Source organism: Carcharhinus amblyrhynchos, chromosome 8, assembly GCF_965287045.1.
Source record: "Carcharhinus amblyrhynchos chromosome 8, sCarAmb.v2.hapA, whole genome shotgun sequence".
NCBI lineage: Eukaryota > Metazoa > Chordata > Chondrichthyes > Carcharhiniformes > Carcharhinidae > Carcharhinus > Carcharhinus amblyrhynchos.
This window is the reverse complement of record NC_137331.1, coordinates 113,281,029-113,300,521: the sequence shown is the minus strand read 5'-3', so window position 1 is coordinate 113,300,521 and position 19,493 is coordinate 113,281,029. Positions and strand designations below refer to the sequence as shown.

At 44.1% G+C, this 19,493-nt stretch overlaps 1 protein-coding gene across 1 annotated transcript in view; it reads left to right on the top strand.

The window, feature by feature from the left end:
• The window catches only part of LOC145346843 (piezo-type mechanosensitive ion channel component 2-like), an 895,380-nt gene that overhangs the window by 648,927 nt on the left and 226,960 nt on the right, over positions 1-19,493 (top strand). Inside the window, exons 21-22 of the mRNA XM_080194667.1 lie at positions 5,742-5,870; positions 18,521-18,721. Of these exons, the coding sequence (XP_080050793.1) occupies positions 5,742-5,870; positions 18,521-18,721 (330 nt within the window). The remainder of the gene's footprint in view (positions 1-5,741; positions 5,871-18,520; positions 18,722-19,493) is intronic.

Below are 19,493 nucleotides of genomic sequence, written 5' to 3'. Positions count from 1 at the left end.
AAAAGTATTGTTTCTTGCCCACTATACAGACAAATATACCATTCATAGAGAAAGAAACGAGAGTGCAGAATGTAGTGTTACAGTCATAGATAGGGTGTAGAGGAAGATCAACTTAATGCAAGGTAAGTCCATTCAGAAGTCTGATGGCAGCAGGGAAGAAGACGTTCTTGAATGGGTTGATACATGACCTCAGACTTTTGTATCTTTTTCCTGATGGAAGAAGGGGAAGAGATAATGTCCAGGGTGCATGGGGTCCTTAATTATGCTGATGCTTTGCCAAGGCAGCAGGCAGTGTAGACAGTGTCAGTGGATGGGAGACTGGTTTTATGTGATGGATTGGGCTACATTTGTCACCTTTTGTAGTCCCTTGTGGTCATGGGCAGAGCAGGAGCCATACCAAGCTATGATTCAACCAGAAAGAATGCTTTCTATGATGCTATAGTTCTGTTTTTTCCTCTACCTCCCTTTTTGAATGATGGGCTTACATTAGCTGTCCTCCAGTCCATGGTCCAAAGAATTTTGGAAAATGATCATCGATGAAACCACTATTTCCAGGGCCACTTCCTTAAGTACTCTGGGATGAAGATGATGATTATGGGATCTGCCTTCAATCCCATCAATTTCCCTACAACTAATTCTCCACACATACTGATTTCCTTTAGCTCCTCAGTAAAGTTTGTTTCTCTCATTACTTCTGGTACATTATTCATGTCTTCCTTTGCAAAGACAGAAGCAAAGTACAAATCTAGTTCCTCAGCCATTTCTTTGTTCCCCATTATGAATTCTCCCATTTGATTGTGAGGGGCTTTCATTCATTTTTGTCAATCTTTCTTTTGATGGTCTCATGGTATTATTGTTAGACTATTAATCAGAAGCTCAGCTAATGTTCTGGGGACCGGGGTTCAAACCCTGCCATAGCAGATGAAAGAATTTGAACCCCATTTTAAATAATCTTGAATTAAAAATGTACTGATGACCATGAAACCATTGTCAAATGTAGGAAAAACCCAAATGTAGGAAAAACCCATTCACTAATGTCCTTTTAGGGAAAGAAATCTGCCATCCTTTCTTGGTCTGACCTACATGTGACTCCAGAGCTATAGCAATGTGGTTGACTCTCTACTGCCTTCCAAGGGCAACTAGGGATGGGCAAGAAATGCTGACCAGCTAGCAATGCCCACTGCAAATGAATAAAACAGACCAGTGGAAACTTTCAGTCAGTTTTTATGTTCCTTGCCAGCTTACTTTCATGTTCTATTTTCCCCTTCTTCATTAATCCGTTGGCCCTCCTTTACTGAATTTTAAACTGCTCCCAATCCTCAAGTCTATTTCTTTTCCTTGCCAACTTGTATGCTTCTTCTTTGAATCTAATGCTATCTATAATTTCCCTTGTAAACCATGGTTTGACCACAGTTCCCTTTCCACTCTTGTGCCAGACAAGAATAAACAACTTTTGGGATTCACCTGTTTGTTCCTTAAATGCCTGCTATAGCCTGTCCACTGCTTTCCTTTCAGTAATGAGATTCAGGACCCTGCTCTCAGAATCAACTACATCAATATCCATCTTGATAAAGAATTCATTCATATTATGGTCACTCATCCCCAAAGAGTTATCGCATAACTAGATTGCCAACTAATCATTTTTCATTGCACAATACTCAATCCAAGATGGCCTGTTCCATTGTTGCTTCCTAAATGTATTGATCCACAAAACCAACCTGTAGACAGTCCAAAAATTCCTTTGTTGTCCTGTGACTAATTTGACCCTCCCAATCTATATGTAGATTGGAGTCATCCATAATCACAGATGTTCCTTTAACACATGCATCTGAGTTCCTGTCTGATGCTATTCTCAACATTACCACTGCAGTTTGATGGTCTGTATACCACTCCCACAAATGTTTTTTGCCTCAACCCACACAGATTCCACATTGTCTGTGCTACTATCTCTCCTCATTGTATCCATATCTTCTTTAATCAATAATGCAACTCCATCTCCTTGTCCTTTCTGTCAGTCATTCTTAAGTACTGAATAGACCTTAATGTTTAGTTCCCATCCTTGGTCACCTTGGAGCAATATTTCTGTAATGCCAACTATATCATACCCCTTTACATCCATCTGCATACATTTTGTTTCAAATGCTTTGAGCATTTTGGAACAAAATCTTTAATGTGAGCCATTTTCTTGTCCTGTTCCTATTTTTTCCCCCATCCCTTACTAACTCTAAACTTGATTTCTCTGTCTATCACTTTTCTTAGTCTCCTTGCTGTCTTTTCCTCTTGTTCTTAATTCCCCCTGCATTGAATCATTACGTAGGTTCCCATCCCTTTTCCATATTAGTTAAGCTCTTCTCCAACCACACTATCAAGTATCCCCCCCCGCCCCCCCAAAAAAGGACATCAGCCCTAGTTTTGAACAGGTATAACCCATCCAGTTTTTAACAGGTTCCACCTTCCCCAGAGCCAGTCCCAAAGCCCCAGGAATCTGAAACCCTTCCCCTATCTTTTCAGCCACATATTCATCCTATATTTTCTGTTGTTTCTGCTCTGACTAGCACATGGTACTGGTAGTAATCCTGAGATCACTACCTTTGAAGTCCTACTTTTCAGCTAGCTTCCTATATACTGCTTTTAGGACCTCATCTCTTTTTATACCCATGTCATTTGTACTAACATATACCACTACCACTGGCTGTTTACCCTCTCTCTTCAGAATGTCTTGCAACTGCTCTAAGACAGCCTTGATCCTATCGCCAGGGAGCTAACATACCCTCCCGGAGTCTTGTTTGTGGCCACAGAAACACTTATCTATCTCCCTTAAAATTGAATCCCCTATAACTATTCCCTTTTTATGCCTATTCCTCCTCCCCTATGCAGTAGAGCCAACCATGGTGCTATGAATTTGGCTGTTGCTGTATCCCCTGAGAGGCCATTCCTCTCAACAATATCCAAAACAGTTTATCTATTGGCAGGGGAACAGCCACAAGAGATTTCTGCACTGCCTGTCTAGTTCCCTTGCTCTGTCTGGTGGTCACCAATTCCCTTCTTGCCTGTGGAGTCTGAGCCTGCAGTGTAACCACCTCTCTATACATGCTATGCACAATAGTCTTCATCTCACAGATGTTTCACAGTGCTCTAGATGCTGCCCCAGTCCGAAACTCTGGCTTCTAGCACTGCACCTGGAAATACTTTCTGTACACACACAGCCCCGGGCACTAGAAATGATCCCAACCTCCCACATGGAGCACAAGAAGCAGACAATGGCTTGGAGCTCTCCTATCATGACTTTCATGCTTTAAATTAAACTTTTGGAAGATACTTGATATCAATTATAATCCAATTCTCAAGGGTCCTTCTTTCCTGCTCTTTGATACTACTGAACATAATGCTTACAAACTGTAAGCCACAAAAACAACTTCTGAAACTTATTGTGAAAGAAGTATTAAATACTTGCCCGACCTTATCCACTATTTACCATTCAGCTCTTTCCTTTGTGCCCTCTACCACTACGTGATGTGAAATTGCCAGCATTGGGCTATCACTGCAGTAGTGCAAGACCACTCCTAGGATTTAAAGGTTGGAAAGCAAGAAAAAAAAAGCAAAAAGCACCTCTTGACCCTCTGCACCAAATTCCCACTCAGTTCCAAATTCCTGATAGATCCCACTCCAGATGAGGTCTCTCCCACAGTTTATGTGCAAACTCACTGATTGCCACTTCCAAAAACCCCTTTCTTAAATACAGCTCAGGTGACTCTCACACCAGTTAACTTCTAATGTATTCACACCTATTGAGGCCCTAATCAGACTTCAAGTGATTGACAGTTAACTGCCACTCAATAATTGGTCAGCTCCTGATTGACCTTTTAACGGGACGACTACACATACAAGGAAAAAAGAACTTGGCCATGCTTCAGTTGGACCTGTCTCAGCTCGAGCTCCAAAGGCTCTCGGGAGAGAGGGAAGGAAAATCAGGAAGAGATGTCAGATACACTCCTCAGTTTGAAAGGCTGTATGGAGGAGTCGATCCTGCCGCCTTATGTCTGAGATGATTTTGCTGACATTCCAATGCAACAGCTAGAGTGGCAGCCGCTGCAAGACCTTTGTCCTGAACTACTGCAGGACACGCTCTTCATGGTGCAGGGCATTGAACTACAGTGCCAACAAGCCAGCTGTGCCAACACCAGAGAACAGTGGGCTTTTCGACCTCACTCCAGTTACCCTTCTACCCAAAGGAAGCCAGGGGTTCTCGGGCACCAATAGGGAAACATAGAAGGTAGGAGCAGTAGGAGGCCATTTGGCCCTTCGAGCCTGCTCTGCCATTCATTACGATCGTGGCTGATTGTCCAACTCAGTAGCCTAATCCTGCTTTCTTCCCATAGCCTTTGATCCCAGAGGATCAGGTGCTGCAGTTTGGCTTGGTGTAATCCTGGGAAATCATATTTCCACTTTTCCAGTCTGGATTGAGGCATAGTGTAACATGCCTCAAGAAGGAACAAGGAGTGATTGAGAATTCATTCATTATTAAAAACTGTCAGGTTATCAACACATTTTTCCATCAAGACTAAGGAGATAAGTGCTAAGAATATGAACATATGAAATGAACAGCAAGGAAAAGACTAACTGGTCCTTAGCCTGTCATGCATCATGATTACCAAATCACCTTGATTAAAAACTTCATCTTCACTCCTGAAAAAGCAGTATGAGATCAACTGGAGGAATTAGAAGGTTATCTTTCATCTTTGTGCTGACTCATTATTAGAACAATTCAAACCCAGCTTCACAACACTATTTTTCCCCATATTTCTGATCTTCCTCAACTTCAGATAGTAACTTTTTTTCTTCCCTTAAGCTCTGCAATGAACCTGTCGCATTGGAAATACATACTATAATGCCTCTATCGCTTTATTTTTCCGTTCATTTTTAGTCAAATATTTTAAAATATATTTATACTTATATTCTATAAGATATTAAGCAGAATTTTGACTGCCAAATGGAGGTGGGTTTGCGTGTCAGCTGGGGATGGAGGTGTCATTAAATCCCTAAAAAGAGAAGCATGGTTGGGAACCCAACATAAGCCCAATCATTTTGTATGGTTCAGGTGGAATTGTAGATCGGTAGAAGACCCCAGTGTAACCCTGTGGGTAAGTTATTATAACATTTAAACAGCCAGTCATCCTCTAACCTAGGATTGAGGTTTAAATAGCCAACTTACAAATTCCCCAGCTTCTCCGTAATTCACCATCATCAGCTAGAGAAGTGTACAGTGGGTAGTGCTTCTTCAGTAAAACTGATGAGCTGAGAAGCCTTTAACAGCAAGATATCTTGCTTAGGTAAGAGGCTGCTAGTCACAGGACCTCTTCTCGAAGTGCTGTTTGCTAATTTGCCGCACTATTTGCCTACCCTCTCTGATTGTCAGGGAACATGAAAGCAGGATGCTAATGACATGATTGAGTTAAAGAGCCATGGTAAAGCTAACTTCAACTGCAAATGGGTTTCTGTCCCACTGCTGGTCACCTTCAGTTGAAATTCTCCTTTCTGTTTTTTAATATCTGGTTTAACACTGGTCACTTTTTTTTACTATTTTAATAGAATAGTCTTTTTTGTAAGCTACTATTAGTCATTAAAATTAGTCAGCCAATTCCATTTAAAGGAAAAATAATTGAAAGTCAACGCATTTAGCAATATTAATTATTTATTATTTTAAAACTGCAAGTAACATATTTGAACATTTAATTCCTCAGCCACAAATCAATGAGACAAATGTAGAGAAAATGTCAAAATTGAACAAATCAGTGCTTTACGCCAGCCCAGTCGATCCAGCAAATTGGATTGGACTAAGAAAATCTTCTCCACTTCTGGTGTACCTTAAGGTATGGATTTGCTACAAATTCCCTAACTTTCTTTTTATATACAAGCATTTTTTCAAGAAAACAGAAAAGGGTTATCTCTCAGAATTTGGATTTGTTTTCATCATAGAAATTATGCCTCAGGTGGTCTATGATCATTTGTACATCCTTCAGCATTAATTTATGTATAACATTACCTGCAATAAAACAAATGAATGCTTGCATTATTGAATCAAAATGTGAATACCAACATCTGCTAAAGGCTTTAAAAAATATAGATAAATGTAAAATGTATTATTGATCAGTGAAAATTACAATTGTTGCATAAAGTGTTTGTGATCAAGCCCTGATTTTTCACATTTGACTCAGGTTTACAAAGTATACAGAATGTTTATATGATGTTGCCATGCTAATCACAACAAATATTGTGAGCCAAAAAAATTGATGCACTGGCACTGTCACATCAGGTAACTATTTAATCATTGGGCATTTAGCGCTGAAAAGATTCTCCCTGGTCTACTCCATCTTAGGCAAATTCTTCATGATTTCTAGCATTTTCTGTTCTTACCTCAGACTTCCAGCATCCACATTATTTTGCTTTTGTGTTGGTATGTGCTCCAAATAATTTGCTTGTTTTTTCGAGCTGAAACCAAATGCTCACGTAAACTAAATTAAGAAAGTAGTAATTTGGTGTTTTCCTAGATCAGTCACTAGATTATTTTAATTACATGACTAAGTGACGAATAGGCTTTTTGCTTCTTCAGGGGCAGTGAAATCAAATGTAAATACACATACTATATTTTAAAAATCTCTAATGAAATTTGATTTAGTATTGTCATTTCTGGGGCACTCCGTAAGTACATATATAGGAACATAGGAGCAGGAATAGACCGTTCAGCCTCTTGAACCTGCTCTGACATTCAACTAGATCATGGGTGATTATCTACCTTAATGCCATTTTCCCTTGCAATCCCTATATCTCTTGATGTCATTAATATCTAGAATATCTACCCTCTGAGTAAAGAAATTTCTTCTCATCTCAATTGTAAGTGGTTTGCCTTTATTCCAAGACTGTGACCCCGATTCTAGAATGCCAACCAGAAGAAACGTTCTACATCTACCCTGTCTAGCTCTTTCCAAATTTTGTAAGTTTCAATAAGGTCACCTCTCTTATTTTTCTAAATCCTAGATCGCTGTAAAGACAAATTTCAATGCGGAGTTCATCTTTTGAAACACTTAAAAGCAATTTTAACCAGCGGCACTGTAGCACAGTGGTTCGCACCGCTGCTTCACAGCTCCAGGGACCTGGGTTTGATTCCCGGCTCGGATCACTGTCTGTGTGGAGTTTGCACATTCTCCTCATGTCGGTGTGGGTTTCCTCCGGATGCTCCAGTTTCAACATAGAACATAGAACATTACAGCGCAGAACAGGCCCTTCGGCCCACGATGTTGCGCCGACCAGTTACAAAACAATGACCCACTAACCTAAACCAATCCCTTTTCGTCCATAAACCTATCCACGGATCTCTTAAACGCCCCCAAACTAGGCGCATTTACAACTGCAGCAGGCAGGGCATTCCAATCCCTCAGCACCCTCTGGGTAAAGAACCTACCCCTGACATCCGTCCTATAACTACCACCCCTTAATTTAAAGCCATGCCCCCTCGTGCTAGATTTCTCCATCAGAGGAAAAAGGCTATTACTATCCACCCTATCTAAACCTCTAATCATCTTATATGTTTCAATAAGATCCCCTCTTAGCCGCCTTCTTCCCAGCGAAAACAACCCCAAATCCCTCAGCCTCTCCTCATAGGACCTCCCCTCCATACCAGGCAACATCCTGGTAAACCTCCTCTGCACCCTCTCCAAAGCCTCCACATCCTTCCTGTAATGTGGGGACCAGAACTGCACACAGTACTCCAAGTGCGGCCGCACCAGAGTTGTGTACAGTTGCAACATAACGCTGCGACTCCTAAATTCAATCCCCCTACCAATAAACGCCAAGACACCGTATGCCTTCTTAACAACCTTATCTACTTGACTCCCAACCTTCAAGGATCTATGTACACATACACCTAGATCCCTCTGCTCATCCACACTATTCAAAGTCCTCCCGTTAGCCCTATACTCGACACATCTGTTATTCCTACTGTTATTCCTGTTTCCTCCCACAGTCCAAAAATGTGCAGGTTAGGTTGATTGGCCATGCTAAAATTACCCTTTAGTGTCCTAAGATGCTTAGGTTAGAGAGATTAGCGGGTAATAATATGTAGGGATATGGGGGTAGGGCCTGGGTGGGATTGTGGTTGGTGCTGACTCGATGGGCCGAAGGGCCTCTTTCTGCACTGTAGGGTTCTATGATTCTATGAATTTGAGGGGAGGGAAGCAGAGATGTAAAAAATTAGATCTGGTATCATTTCTCTAACAATATCACAATACACAATGAATTTTCACAATACACCACTTAATTGATTTTCAGTAATTTACTGCAAACATTAGGAACTGTGCTTCTGGCCATAGTAGGACTGGTTAGGCTCCAAGGGCAGTTATCATTGGTCTGTTTTAATGTACATCCAAGAAACAATAACAACATTACTTTTCGGGGCCATTGGAGATGGGTTCAGGGGTGAGTGGGGTGGAAAAATCTCAGAAACTAATGTCTGGACGAGTACTCAACATAATCCTGTCCCCTTCTGCTTTTCCAAGGGCAAGATTGAAGGAGATCTGGAAATGCTTTTTGATCTGTTGGCTGAGTATTTAAGTCATTGTTGAGGTTGTTAAGAAGCCAATTCTTTAGCCCTGAGTACTGGACTTCTCAGTTGTGAAACCTGTTTCCTGACCTGTCAGCAACTCATCAGGATCGCAGCCAGAAGAGCTTTTTCAGTGAAATTGACAAGCTGGGAAAGTTTTGATTAGTTAGATTGAAGAGCTCCAGCCAGAATCATTGAGCTAGCCTATACTGTTGAATAGGTGATTGCCCACTCTGTGAAAGGAACTTCACCTGTTCAGCAATTCAATCAAATACATCAGCCTTCAGCATGGCATGGGTGCAGCAGCACCCATGACCTTTTTCTCAGCTGCATGCCCCTCAGAGACAGATGGGATAGGCACAAAGATCCACCTGGGAGGAGGAAATACCCCAACAAAGGGACTGCAGGTAGAGGATCAGCTCTCTTGACCAGTGCCTCAGGAGGCTCAGGTGCATGGAAGGTCATCTTCAGCTATTTTACAGCTAATTCATTAATACTGAAATGTACCTGCTGTGTGCAATCCATAAGCTCCCACTATAAACTCTCTTAGTCCTCCAGTACACTCACTTTCCTAGAATTTGGCCTTATGAAGCAGGGTTCCTACTCAAAAGGTGTGCACCCTGTCAATTAGAAGTCTTTAGGCTCCATACTCATCTCTCACTTCCATTTTCAAAACCATCTTCTATGATCCCCAGGGATCTGTTCTAGGACCCTTGCTGTTTGTCATTTTCATAAATGACCTGGATGAGGAAGTGGAGGGATTGGTAAGTAAGTTCGCTGATGACACGAAAGTCGGTGGTGTTGTGGATGGTCTGGAAGGATGTCAAAAGTTGCAGCAGGACATAAATAGGATGCAGGACTGGGCGGAGAAGTGGCAGATGGACTTCAACGCGGATAAATGTGTAGTCGTCCATTTTGGCAGAACCAACGGGATGAACGAGTACACTATCAAGGGCAGGAGTCTTAGTAGTGTTGAAGAGCAGAAGGATCTTGGGGTCCGGGTCCACAGGACTCTTAAATCGGCCTCGCAGGTGGAGGATGTGGTCAAGAAGGCGTATGGTGTACTGGCCTTCATTAATCGAGGGATTGAGTTTAGGAGTCGGGAGGTAATGCTGCAACTTTATAAGACCCTTGTCAGGCCTCATTTGGAGTACTGTGCACAGTTCTGGTCACCTCACTATAGGAAAGACATAGAAGCTATTGAAAGGGTACAGAGGAGATTTACAAGGATGTTGCCTGGACTGGGAGGCATGCCTTATGAAGTTAGGTTGAGGGAGCTGGGTCTCTTTTCCCTGGAGAGACGAAGGTTGAGAGGCGACCTGATAGAAGTTTATAAAATGTTGAGAGGAATAGATAGGGTGGATTCTCAGAGGCTATTTCCCCAGGTTGAAATGGTCGCTACGAGAGGACACAGATTGAAGGTGCGGGGAGGAAAGTACAGAAGTGATGTTAGGGGTAAGTTTTTCACTCAGAGGGTGGTGAGTGAATGGAATCGGCTGCCGTCAGTGGTGGTGGAGGCGAACTCGCTGGGGTCTTTTAAAAGACTTCTGGATGAGTATATGGGGTTTTATGGGATTGGGGGTTATAGATAGGTCTGTAGATTGATAGGTGTTGATGTGATCGGCGCAACTCGTGGGCCGAAGGGCCTGTTTGTGCTGTAGTGTTCTATGTTCTATGTTCTATGATATTGGAAGGCAACACCTGGATCGTGATCTGGTGAACTGTACAGTGATGTACTTTAAACTACATCTTCAAGTTTGGGTTGAAAGTACGTAGCATACAGATTTGAAATAAAAACTTACCAGTGCTCCAGTAATCAATGACACAGTGGTTTTTCACGAGACTGTTAATCCAGAAACCCAGTTAATGTTCTGGGAACCCAGGTTCAAATCCCACCATGGCAGACCATAGAATTTGAACTCAATAAAATATCTGGAATTCAGGATCTACTGATGACCATGAAATTGTCAATTGTTGGGTAAATCCATCTGGTTCCCTAATGTCCTTTAGGGAAGGAAGTCTGTCATCTTTACCTGGTACAGCCAATATGTGACTCTGGATCCACAGCAATGAGAAATAAAAGTTGGAGTGTTATAGTAAGGCTGTATAAGGCATTGGTGAGGCCGAATTTAGAGTATTGTGTACAGTTTTGGTCACCTAGTTACACAAAGGATATAAATAAGATTGAAAGAGTGCAAAGAAGGTTCACAAGGATGGTGCTGGGACTTGAGAAGCTGAGTTACAGAGAGAGATTGAATAGATTAGGACTTTATTCCCTGGAGCGTAGAAGAATGAGAGGAGATTTGATAGAGGTGTATAAGATTTTGATGAGTATAGATAGAGTGAATGCAAGCATGCTTTTTCCACTGAGGCTAGGGGAGAAAAAAACTAGACGACATGAGTTAAGGGTGAAAGGAGAAAAGTTTAAAGAGAATATTATGGGGGGATTCTTCACGCAAAGAGTGGTGGGAGTGTGGAATGAGCTGCTGGATAAAGTGGTGAATGTGGGGTCACTTTTAACATTTAAGAAAAACTTGGATGGGTTCATGGATGAGAGGGCTGTGGAGGGATATGGTCCAAGTGCAGGTCAGTGAGACTAGGCAAAAAATGACTCGGCACAGACAAGAAGGGCCAAAAGGCCTGTTTCTGAGCTGTAATTTTCTATGGTTCTATGAGATTGACTCTCATCTGTCCTCGAGCACTAAGGATGGGCAATAAATGATGGCCAGCCAGAACACCCACATCCCATGCGTGGATAAATAAATAAATATTGAAGAAGCTGACAGGTTAAGAAGGCTTCGAAAAGCAAAAATGACTAGCTGCTATTTTGCATATATAAGAAACAGTAGATCACAGGTCTCCTTCACAAAGCATGCTTTTTGATATATTTTCCGCACCATCTGCCTACCTCCTCTGATTGGCAGAGAATGTGAAAACAAGATGCTCATGACATGATTGAGTTAAAGAGCCATGACAAAGCCCATTTCATTTGCAAATGGTCCAGCACGGTGGCACAGTGGTTAGCACTGCTGTTTCACAGCGCCAGGGACCTGGGTTTGATTCCGAGCTTGGGTTACTGTCTGTATGGAGTCTGCACATTCTCCCCGTATTGGGGTAGGTGGGACTTGTTCGGGCGGGATGGGGTTGGTCTGAATCGTGCTGGGACCAGAGTGCTGGCGAATCGAGTAAAGAGGACTGTAGACAGGGCTTTAAACTAATTAGGGGGGGGGAGGGTGCGAGGGTAGGTGATGTTAGGAGGTCTACAGTTAAGGATAGGGTACAGGTAAGGGAGGAGGCTGAGGATGTCCCAAGTGGTGGCGTTACGGCAAATAGGGTCCAGAAGAAGGCTGGGATGAAAGCGCTTTATCTGAATGCACGAAGCATTCGGAATAAAGTGGATGAGCTGGTGGCGCAGATCGACACAAATGGATACGATCTGGTGGCCATTACAGAGACGTGGCTGCAAGGTGACAGGGACTGGGAGATGAATGTACAGGGCTATCAAGTGTTTAGGAAGGATAGGCAGGAGGAAAGAGGGGGTGGCGTAGCTCTGCTGATTAAGGACAGCATCAAGGTGGTAGCAAGGGATGATATCGGAGCCAAAGAGCAGAAAGTGGAATCGTTGTGGGTGGAGATTAGGAACAGCAAAGGGAGGAAGACGCTGGTGGGTGTCGTCTATAGGCCCCCGAATAATGATCTGGAGGTGGGGCGGGCTGTTAACGCGCAAATAAGTGCGGCGTGCAGGAATGGGACGGCAGTAGTTATGGGGGATTTCAATCTGCATATTGATTGGTCGACCCATGTTGGACGAGGTGGGCTCGAGGAGGAGTTCTTGGAATGCTGCCGGGATAGTTTCCTGGAACAGTGTGTGTTGGAGCCGACGAGGGAGCGAGCTATCTTGGATCTGGTGCTATGTAATGAGGCGGGTAGAATTAGGGACCTTGAGGTGAAGGATCCTCTTGGAGAGAGTGATCATTGTATGGTGGAGTTTCTGTTGCAGATGGAGGAGGAGAAAGTGGGTTCCCGGACACGTGTCCTTTGTTTGAATAGAGGGGAGTATGGTAGGATGAGAGAAGAATTGGCGAATGTGGACTGGGGGAGCGCGTTGGAAGGTAGGTCTGCTGAGGAGCAGTGGAGGATCTTTAAGGAGATCTTTCTTGGTGCTCAGCAGAAATTTATTCCGATGGTTAAAAAGGACAGTAGGAAGAGAGGTAATAAGCCGTGGATAACGAAGGAGGTGAAGGAAAGTGTTAAATTAAAAGCGGAGGAATTTAGAGTAGCTAAGAGCAGTGGGCGAGAAGAGGATTGGGAAAGGTTTAAATGTCAACAAAGATTGACAAAAAAGTTGATAAAGGAGGGTAGAAGAAGCTATGAAGCTGGGCTAGCGCTTAATATAAAAAAGGATAGCAAGAGTTTTTATAAATATATAAAAAGGAAGAGGCTGGCTAGGGTGAACGTTGGTCCCTTAGCGGATGAGAAAGGGGAGCTAGTGGTAGGGGATGGGGATATGGCTAAGGTCTTGAATAACTTTTTTGTTTCTGTCTTCACGGAGGAGGACGTGAATAATTTGCCGGGTGTTAGCGATGGAAAGGTGGTAGGACTGGAGGGTCTTAATGACATTACTGTTACTAGAGAGGTGGTGCGCGACAGACTGGAGGGGCTGATTGTGGACAAGTCCCCAGGACCGGATGGAATGCATCCGAGGGTTCTGAAAGAAATGGCGGAGGTGATAGTGGATGCCTTGGTGGTTATTTTCCAGACGTCGCTGGATTCCGGGGAAGTGCCGGAGGATTGGAAAACGGCTAATGTTACGCCGTTGTTTAAGAAGGGTGCCAGGCAAAAGGCGGGGAATTACAGGCCGGTTAGTTTAACGTCTGTGGTAGGTAAAATGTTAGAATCCGTCATTAAGGAGGAAATTGCGAGGCATCTTGAAGGGAATTGCTTGATAGGGCAGACGCAACACGGTTTCATTAAAGGGAAGTCGTGTCTGACAAATTTACTGGAGTTCTATGAGGATGTGTCTAGGGCGGTGGATAGAGGAGAGCCAGTGGATGTGGTCTTTCTGGATTTTCAGAAGGCGTTTGATAAGGTACCTCACAAGAGGTTACTGCAGAAGGTCAGAGGACATGGAGTTGGGGGTAGGGTGTTAGCGTGGATAGAGGATTGGTTGTCAAATAGGAGGCAGAGAGTGGGGGTCAATGGGTGCTATTCGGATTGGCGGTTGGTGACTAGTGGGGTGCCCCAGGGGTCGGTGCTGGGGCCTCAGCTATTTACCATTTATATAGATGATCTGGAGGAGGGAACCGAGTGTAGGGTGTCGAAATTTGCTGATGACACCAAGATTGGGGGAAAGACAAATTGTGCGGAGGGTGTGGAGAGTCTGCAGAAGGATCTAGATAGGCTGGGCGAATGGGCCAGGAAATGGCAAATGGAATTTAATGTTGGCAAGTGTGAGGTGGTCCACTTTGGTAGGAAGAATGGTAGGAAGGACTATTACTTACGGGGCGAAAAACTGCAGCAGGCGACGGTGCAGAGGGACCTCGGGGTCCTTGTGCATGAGTCGCAAAAACCCAGCCTGCAGGTGCAGCAGGTTGTCAGGAAGGCGAATGGGATGCTGGCCTTCATAGCGAGGGGGATTGAATATAAAAGTAGGGAGGTCTTGCTGCAGCTGTATAGGGCATTGGTGAGGCCGCAGCTGGAGTACTGTGTGCAGTTTTGGGCGCCGCACCTGCGCAAGGATATTTTGGCCTTGGAGGGAGTGCAGAGGAGGTTTACTAGGCTGATACCGGAGTTGAGGGGGTTGAGCTATGAGGAGAGGCTGAATAAACTAGGCTTGTACTCGTTAGAGTTTAGAAGAATGAGGGGAGATCTCATTGAGACGTATAAGATGACGAATGGGATGGATAGGATAGAGGTGGAAAGACTCTTCCCGCTCAAAAAAGACAGTAGGACTAGGGGGCACAGCCTCAAGATAAAGGGGGGGCGGTTCAGAACGGAGTTGAGGAGGAACTTCTTCACTCAAAGGGTGGTGAATCTCTGGAATTCTCTGCCCGTTGAAGTGGTGGAGGCTGCCTCGCTAAATATTTTTAAGAAGCGGGTTGATGGGTTTTTGATAAGAGAGGGGATTAAGGGTTATGGGGAGAGGGCGGGAAAGTGGAACTGAGCCACGACAGATCAGCCATGATCTTATTGAATGGCGGGGCAGGCTCGAAGGGCCAGATGGCCTACTCCTGCTCCTATTTCTTATGTTCTTATGTTCTTATCTCTGCATGGGTTTCCTCTGGGTGCTCCAGTTTCCTCCCACAGTCCAAAAAACATGCTGGTTAGGTGCATTGGCCATTCTAAATTCTTCCTCGGTGTACCTGAATAGGTGCTGGAGTATGGCGACTGTCAGAATTGATGTCAATTACTATATGACTTCCTAAATTCAGGAACTTATGGCTTCAAGCTTCACTCCAGCATATGAAGGCCTAATATTAACATTAAGAGGGATACTGGGGACGACTCCCCATCCTTGCCTGCTTGACGCAGATCACAAAAAATTGTGTGTGCGCCTAAAAACAGGTTTAGTACCCAGCGCGAAAAGTTTTGCAATCGGCCCATTCCCTTCTACTGGTGCAAACCAGATCTTGCCCAGAAAGGGTGAGAGGCCAACTAACATATTTAAAGTAGCATTTAAACATGTTTAACCTGTTCGACACCGCATTCTTCCAGCTCCTGGGATCTTCTGACCCTCAGCAATAATCGCTTCTGGAATCTGAATATCACTTTTGGTCTTCACTAGTAGCCACCAGAAGTGATGACCACACCGGGGGACTCAGAGACCATTGAAGCCCTCGGGTGACTGGAGATGTGACTGAGCACTGCCCAACTGCCACATTGACAATGCCTTGACAATGGTTGTCAAATAGGAGGCAGAGAGTGGGGGTCAACGGGTGCTATTCAGATTGGCGGATGGTGACTAGTGGAGTGCCCCAGGGGTCGGTGCTGGGGCCTCAGCTTTTTACCATTTATATAGATGATCTGGAGGAGGGAACCGAGTGTAGGGTGTCGAAATTTGCTGATGACACCAAGATTGGGGGAACGGCAAATTGTGCGGAGGGTGTGGAGAGTCTGCAGAAGGATCTAGATAGGCTGGGCGAATGGGCCAGAAAATGGCAAATGGAATTTAATGTTGGCAAGTGTGAGGTGGTCCACTTTGGTAGGAATAATGGTAGGAAGGACTATTACTTACGGGGCGAAAAACTGCAGCAGGCGACGGTGCAGAGGGACCTCGGGGTCCTTGTGCATGAGTCGCAAAAATCCAGCTTGCAGGTGCAGCAGGTTGTCAGGAAGGCGAATGGGATGCTGGCCTTCATAGCGAGGGGGATTGAATATAAAAGTAGGGAGGTCTTGCTGCAGCTGTATAGGGCATTGGTGAGGCCGCAGCTGGAGTACTGTGTGCAGTTTTGGGCGCCGCACCTGTGCAAAGATATTTTGGCCTTGGAGGGAGTGCAGAGGAGGTTTACTAGGCTGATACTGGAGTTGAGGGGGTTGAGCTATGAGGAGAGGCTGAATAAACTGGGCTTGTACTCGTTAGAGTTTAGAAGAATGAGGGGAGATCTCATTGAGACGTATAAGATGATGAATGGGATGGATAGGATAGAGGTGGAAAGACTCTTCCCGCTCAAAAAAGACAGTAGGACTAGGGGGCACAGCCTCAAGATAAAAGGGGGGCGGTTTAGAACGGAGTTGAGGAGGAACTTCTTCACTCAAAGGGTGGTGAATCTCTGGAATTCACTGCCCGTTGAAGTGGTGGAGGCTACCTCGCTAAACATTTTTAAGACGCGGGTTGATGGGTTTTTGATAAGAGAGGGGATTAAGGGTTATGGGGAGAGGGCGGGAAAGTGGAACTGAGCAGCGACAGATCAGCCATGATCTTATTGAATGGCGGGGCAGGCTCGAAGGGCTAGATGGCCTACTCCTGCTCCTATTTCTTATGTTCTTATGTTCTTATGCCTGTTGGGCACTGTCAGGTGTGCACGGCCAGTATGCCAGCAGCAGTTGGCCCCTGTCTGGATCATGATGGGGACTCTATTGGGGGTGGGGGGGGGGGGGGGTTGGCAATGGCAGAGGCATGGGGGGGTGTGGTAACATGAATTCATGGGGCATGAAGGGGGGTGATGATCTGGGTCATTAATGGGGGCATGTCGAGGTTCATGAAGGGGGTCCCAATGGGAGGACCCTAATGCCGCAATGCTGAGAAGTGGTGGGGAAACATACTGCTGATGGGGAGGGTGAGCCGATGTCCATGGAGAGAGGGTGGTGGTCTTCCAGTGAACTGTGAGATCAGGATGCTTTTTCAAAACAACTCCAATCGCTTTGCAGCCAGGCTCACTGGCGTGTTTAGGCCCCACCCCTTCCAGAATCAGCACACAATTCACCACTCTCCCAGAAATTGATGAGGTGTAGGCCAATTGCGGTCTGGTCTACATCGGATAGAGTGACACGGATCGCTCTGGTTTTCTCATCCTCTCTTTTAGCTTACAAGATTCTGCCTGACTGTTCAGCTACATGTCAAAGATTCAGTGTTACTATTCTTGCTTAACTAAAATAGATGAAATATTTATTTCATTGTTTTTTATGGATGCTTGCTGATCACAATGTCACTTCTTTATTTACCTACATAACTGGCTAAGATCAGGTGTAGTATTGACATGCTGTGCTTGGTTGAAGTCATTAGGGTACATTTTAGCTTCATTTGAAGCAATTTTTAAAAGCAGCATCTTGGCCTTTTGGCTAAGATGCAAATGAGATCAAGCCTTGCAGGAGGAGCAATGCCAACTCCAATCAGTTTGGATCATGTAGATCAAACCCAAGACAGGAGATGAGAGCACTGTCTTGTCAGCTTGGTGTAGAGATGCTGGCGTTGGACTGAGGTAAACACAGTAAGAAGTCTGACAACACCAGGTTTAAGTCCAGTTTATGTGATCGTAATCCCACAAGCTTTCGGAAACGGTGTTCCTTCATCAGGTGTGTGAAGGCGGGAAAAAGCCATAAAGATGGGTACCTGGCATGAAAATAGCTGTGTGGCACATAAGGGGTTAAAAGGCATTCAGCCTGCACTGACTTCCAACATAGACACTGACTTTCAAACACAGACAACTACTTCAAATTTAAGCCACAGGACAGACAGTTAATTGAATTAAAACAGGGAACAGATGTTTCAGGAAGCCAGGCAGCTTAAAAGAGATAAAGATAGTCCTGGGACAATGGGGTCTGATAAGGAGGTTAAGAACAGGAATGCATAAACACAAAGGAACCACTTACTACAAGAATAGAATAAAATTAAGTCATTGATAAAGAGGAAATGTACCCATTCATGGAACAATGTAATATTGAAACAATCATGGCTGTACCTGTCCATAATAATGAGCTAAGGGATGTACCCATTTGACTATAACAATGTGATAATAGTGTCCGGTCCACCTATTGTGTAAAGGGTATAAAGATGGACCGTTTCATCGAGAGAAGGTAGCTGTCCAGTACTGCGGAGTGCTGGTGCCTTTTCTCCACGAAGCTTCGTTAAATAAAACTGTATTGTTGTTCCTCCAGCCTGACTCCGAAGTGGTAATTTTCCCACAACAAAATAAACTGGTTGGACTTAAACCTGGTGTTGTGAGACTTCTTACTGTGTTGATAGCTTGGATCAGGAATGTCTCATCTTGTTGAGACTCTGAACTGGATTTGATTTGATTGAACTGGAATAAAAAGAAAAAAAAGGTAACTGCGCCTTGAGATAATGCATTATGTAACATAGATACCAGGGCTACCTTCTGACTTTCTGGAATATCTGCAAATTTTAAGTATTGTCAGAATTAGTGCAGAATATATCTTCAGAAATTTCAAGCAGAACAAATGTATGTTTTTTTCTCTCTTTCCTAGAACAACCTGTTGATTCTTGCTGTTTTAGCATTTGAAGTGACAATATACCGTCATCAGGAGTACTTTAGGCTCCATAATAACCTTCCACCTCCAGTAACGAAAACCATCTTTCATGACATCACAAGGCAACATTTGGATGATGGACTGGTGAACTGTGCGAAGTATTTCATAAATTTTTTCTTCTATAAGTTTGGGCTGGAGGTATGGAACATATAGATTTTAACGAAAATCCTACTTACCTGCTGCAGTAATCAAATATTCAAAGCAACAAAGTAGTATATTAAAAATGTCAATGATTGGAAATAAATTGCAGAGTATTAAGACAGCACAGCATCACACTGTTGGGAATTACTGGTTTGACTTTTAATATTATTTTATGGCAGTATTGCCTAGCCCTAATTGCCCTTGAATCACTGTGCTGCTCAGTTTCTTATAAAATAGTACAATGTTACAGCACGGAATTGGCCAGGCTTGAAGGTGGAACAAAGAGGAAAGTCACGAAACATTTCACCAAATTAATGGTCTAATGTATTCCCACCTTTTGGCACTCTTGCTTGAGGCAGGTCATCACCATCAATGGCCATCCTCAAAAGTGGATTTGAATAAACTTAGGTTGACTGGGTACAACCGCAGGATCTTCCAAAGAGTGGATAGGTCCGCAATGAGGGTCAAGTTCCTCAGGTGCCTGGAGGCACGTTGCCAGTGCCTGGCCTGCCTGTTCTAACTTCTGTTCCTACACTACTGTAACCTCACCATCAGATGGCCACACTGTGGCTGTCAGCCAGCCTGTGGAGGATTTTACCCTTAACAGGGTTGCCGAATTGCTGATGGCTGCCATTTATTTTGTTAAAGTAAACAGCTATTCAGAGGGCACTTCAAGATGGAGGTGTTCTCGCAATCTACATCCCGCAGTGCTGAGAAGAATGTGCTTCCAAGGCTGCAGGCTCACTAATTGGTCCTGCAGTTTCAGGAA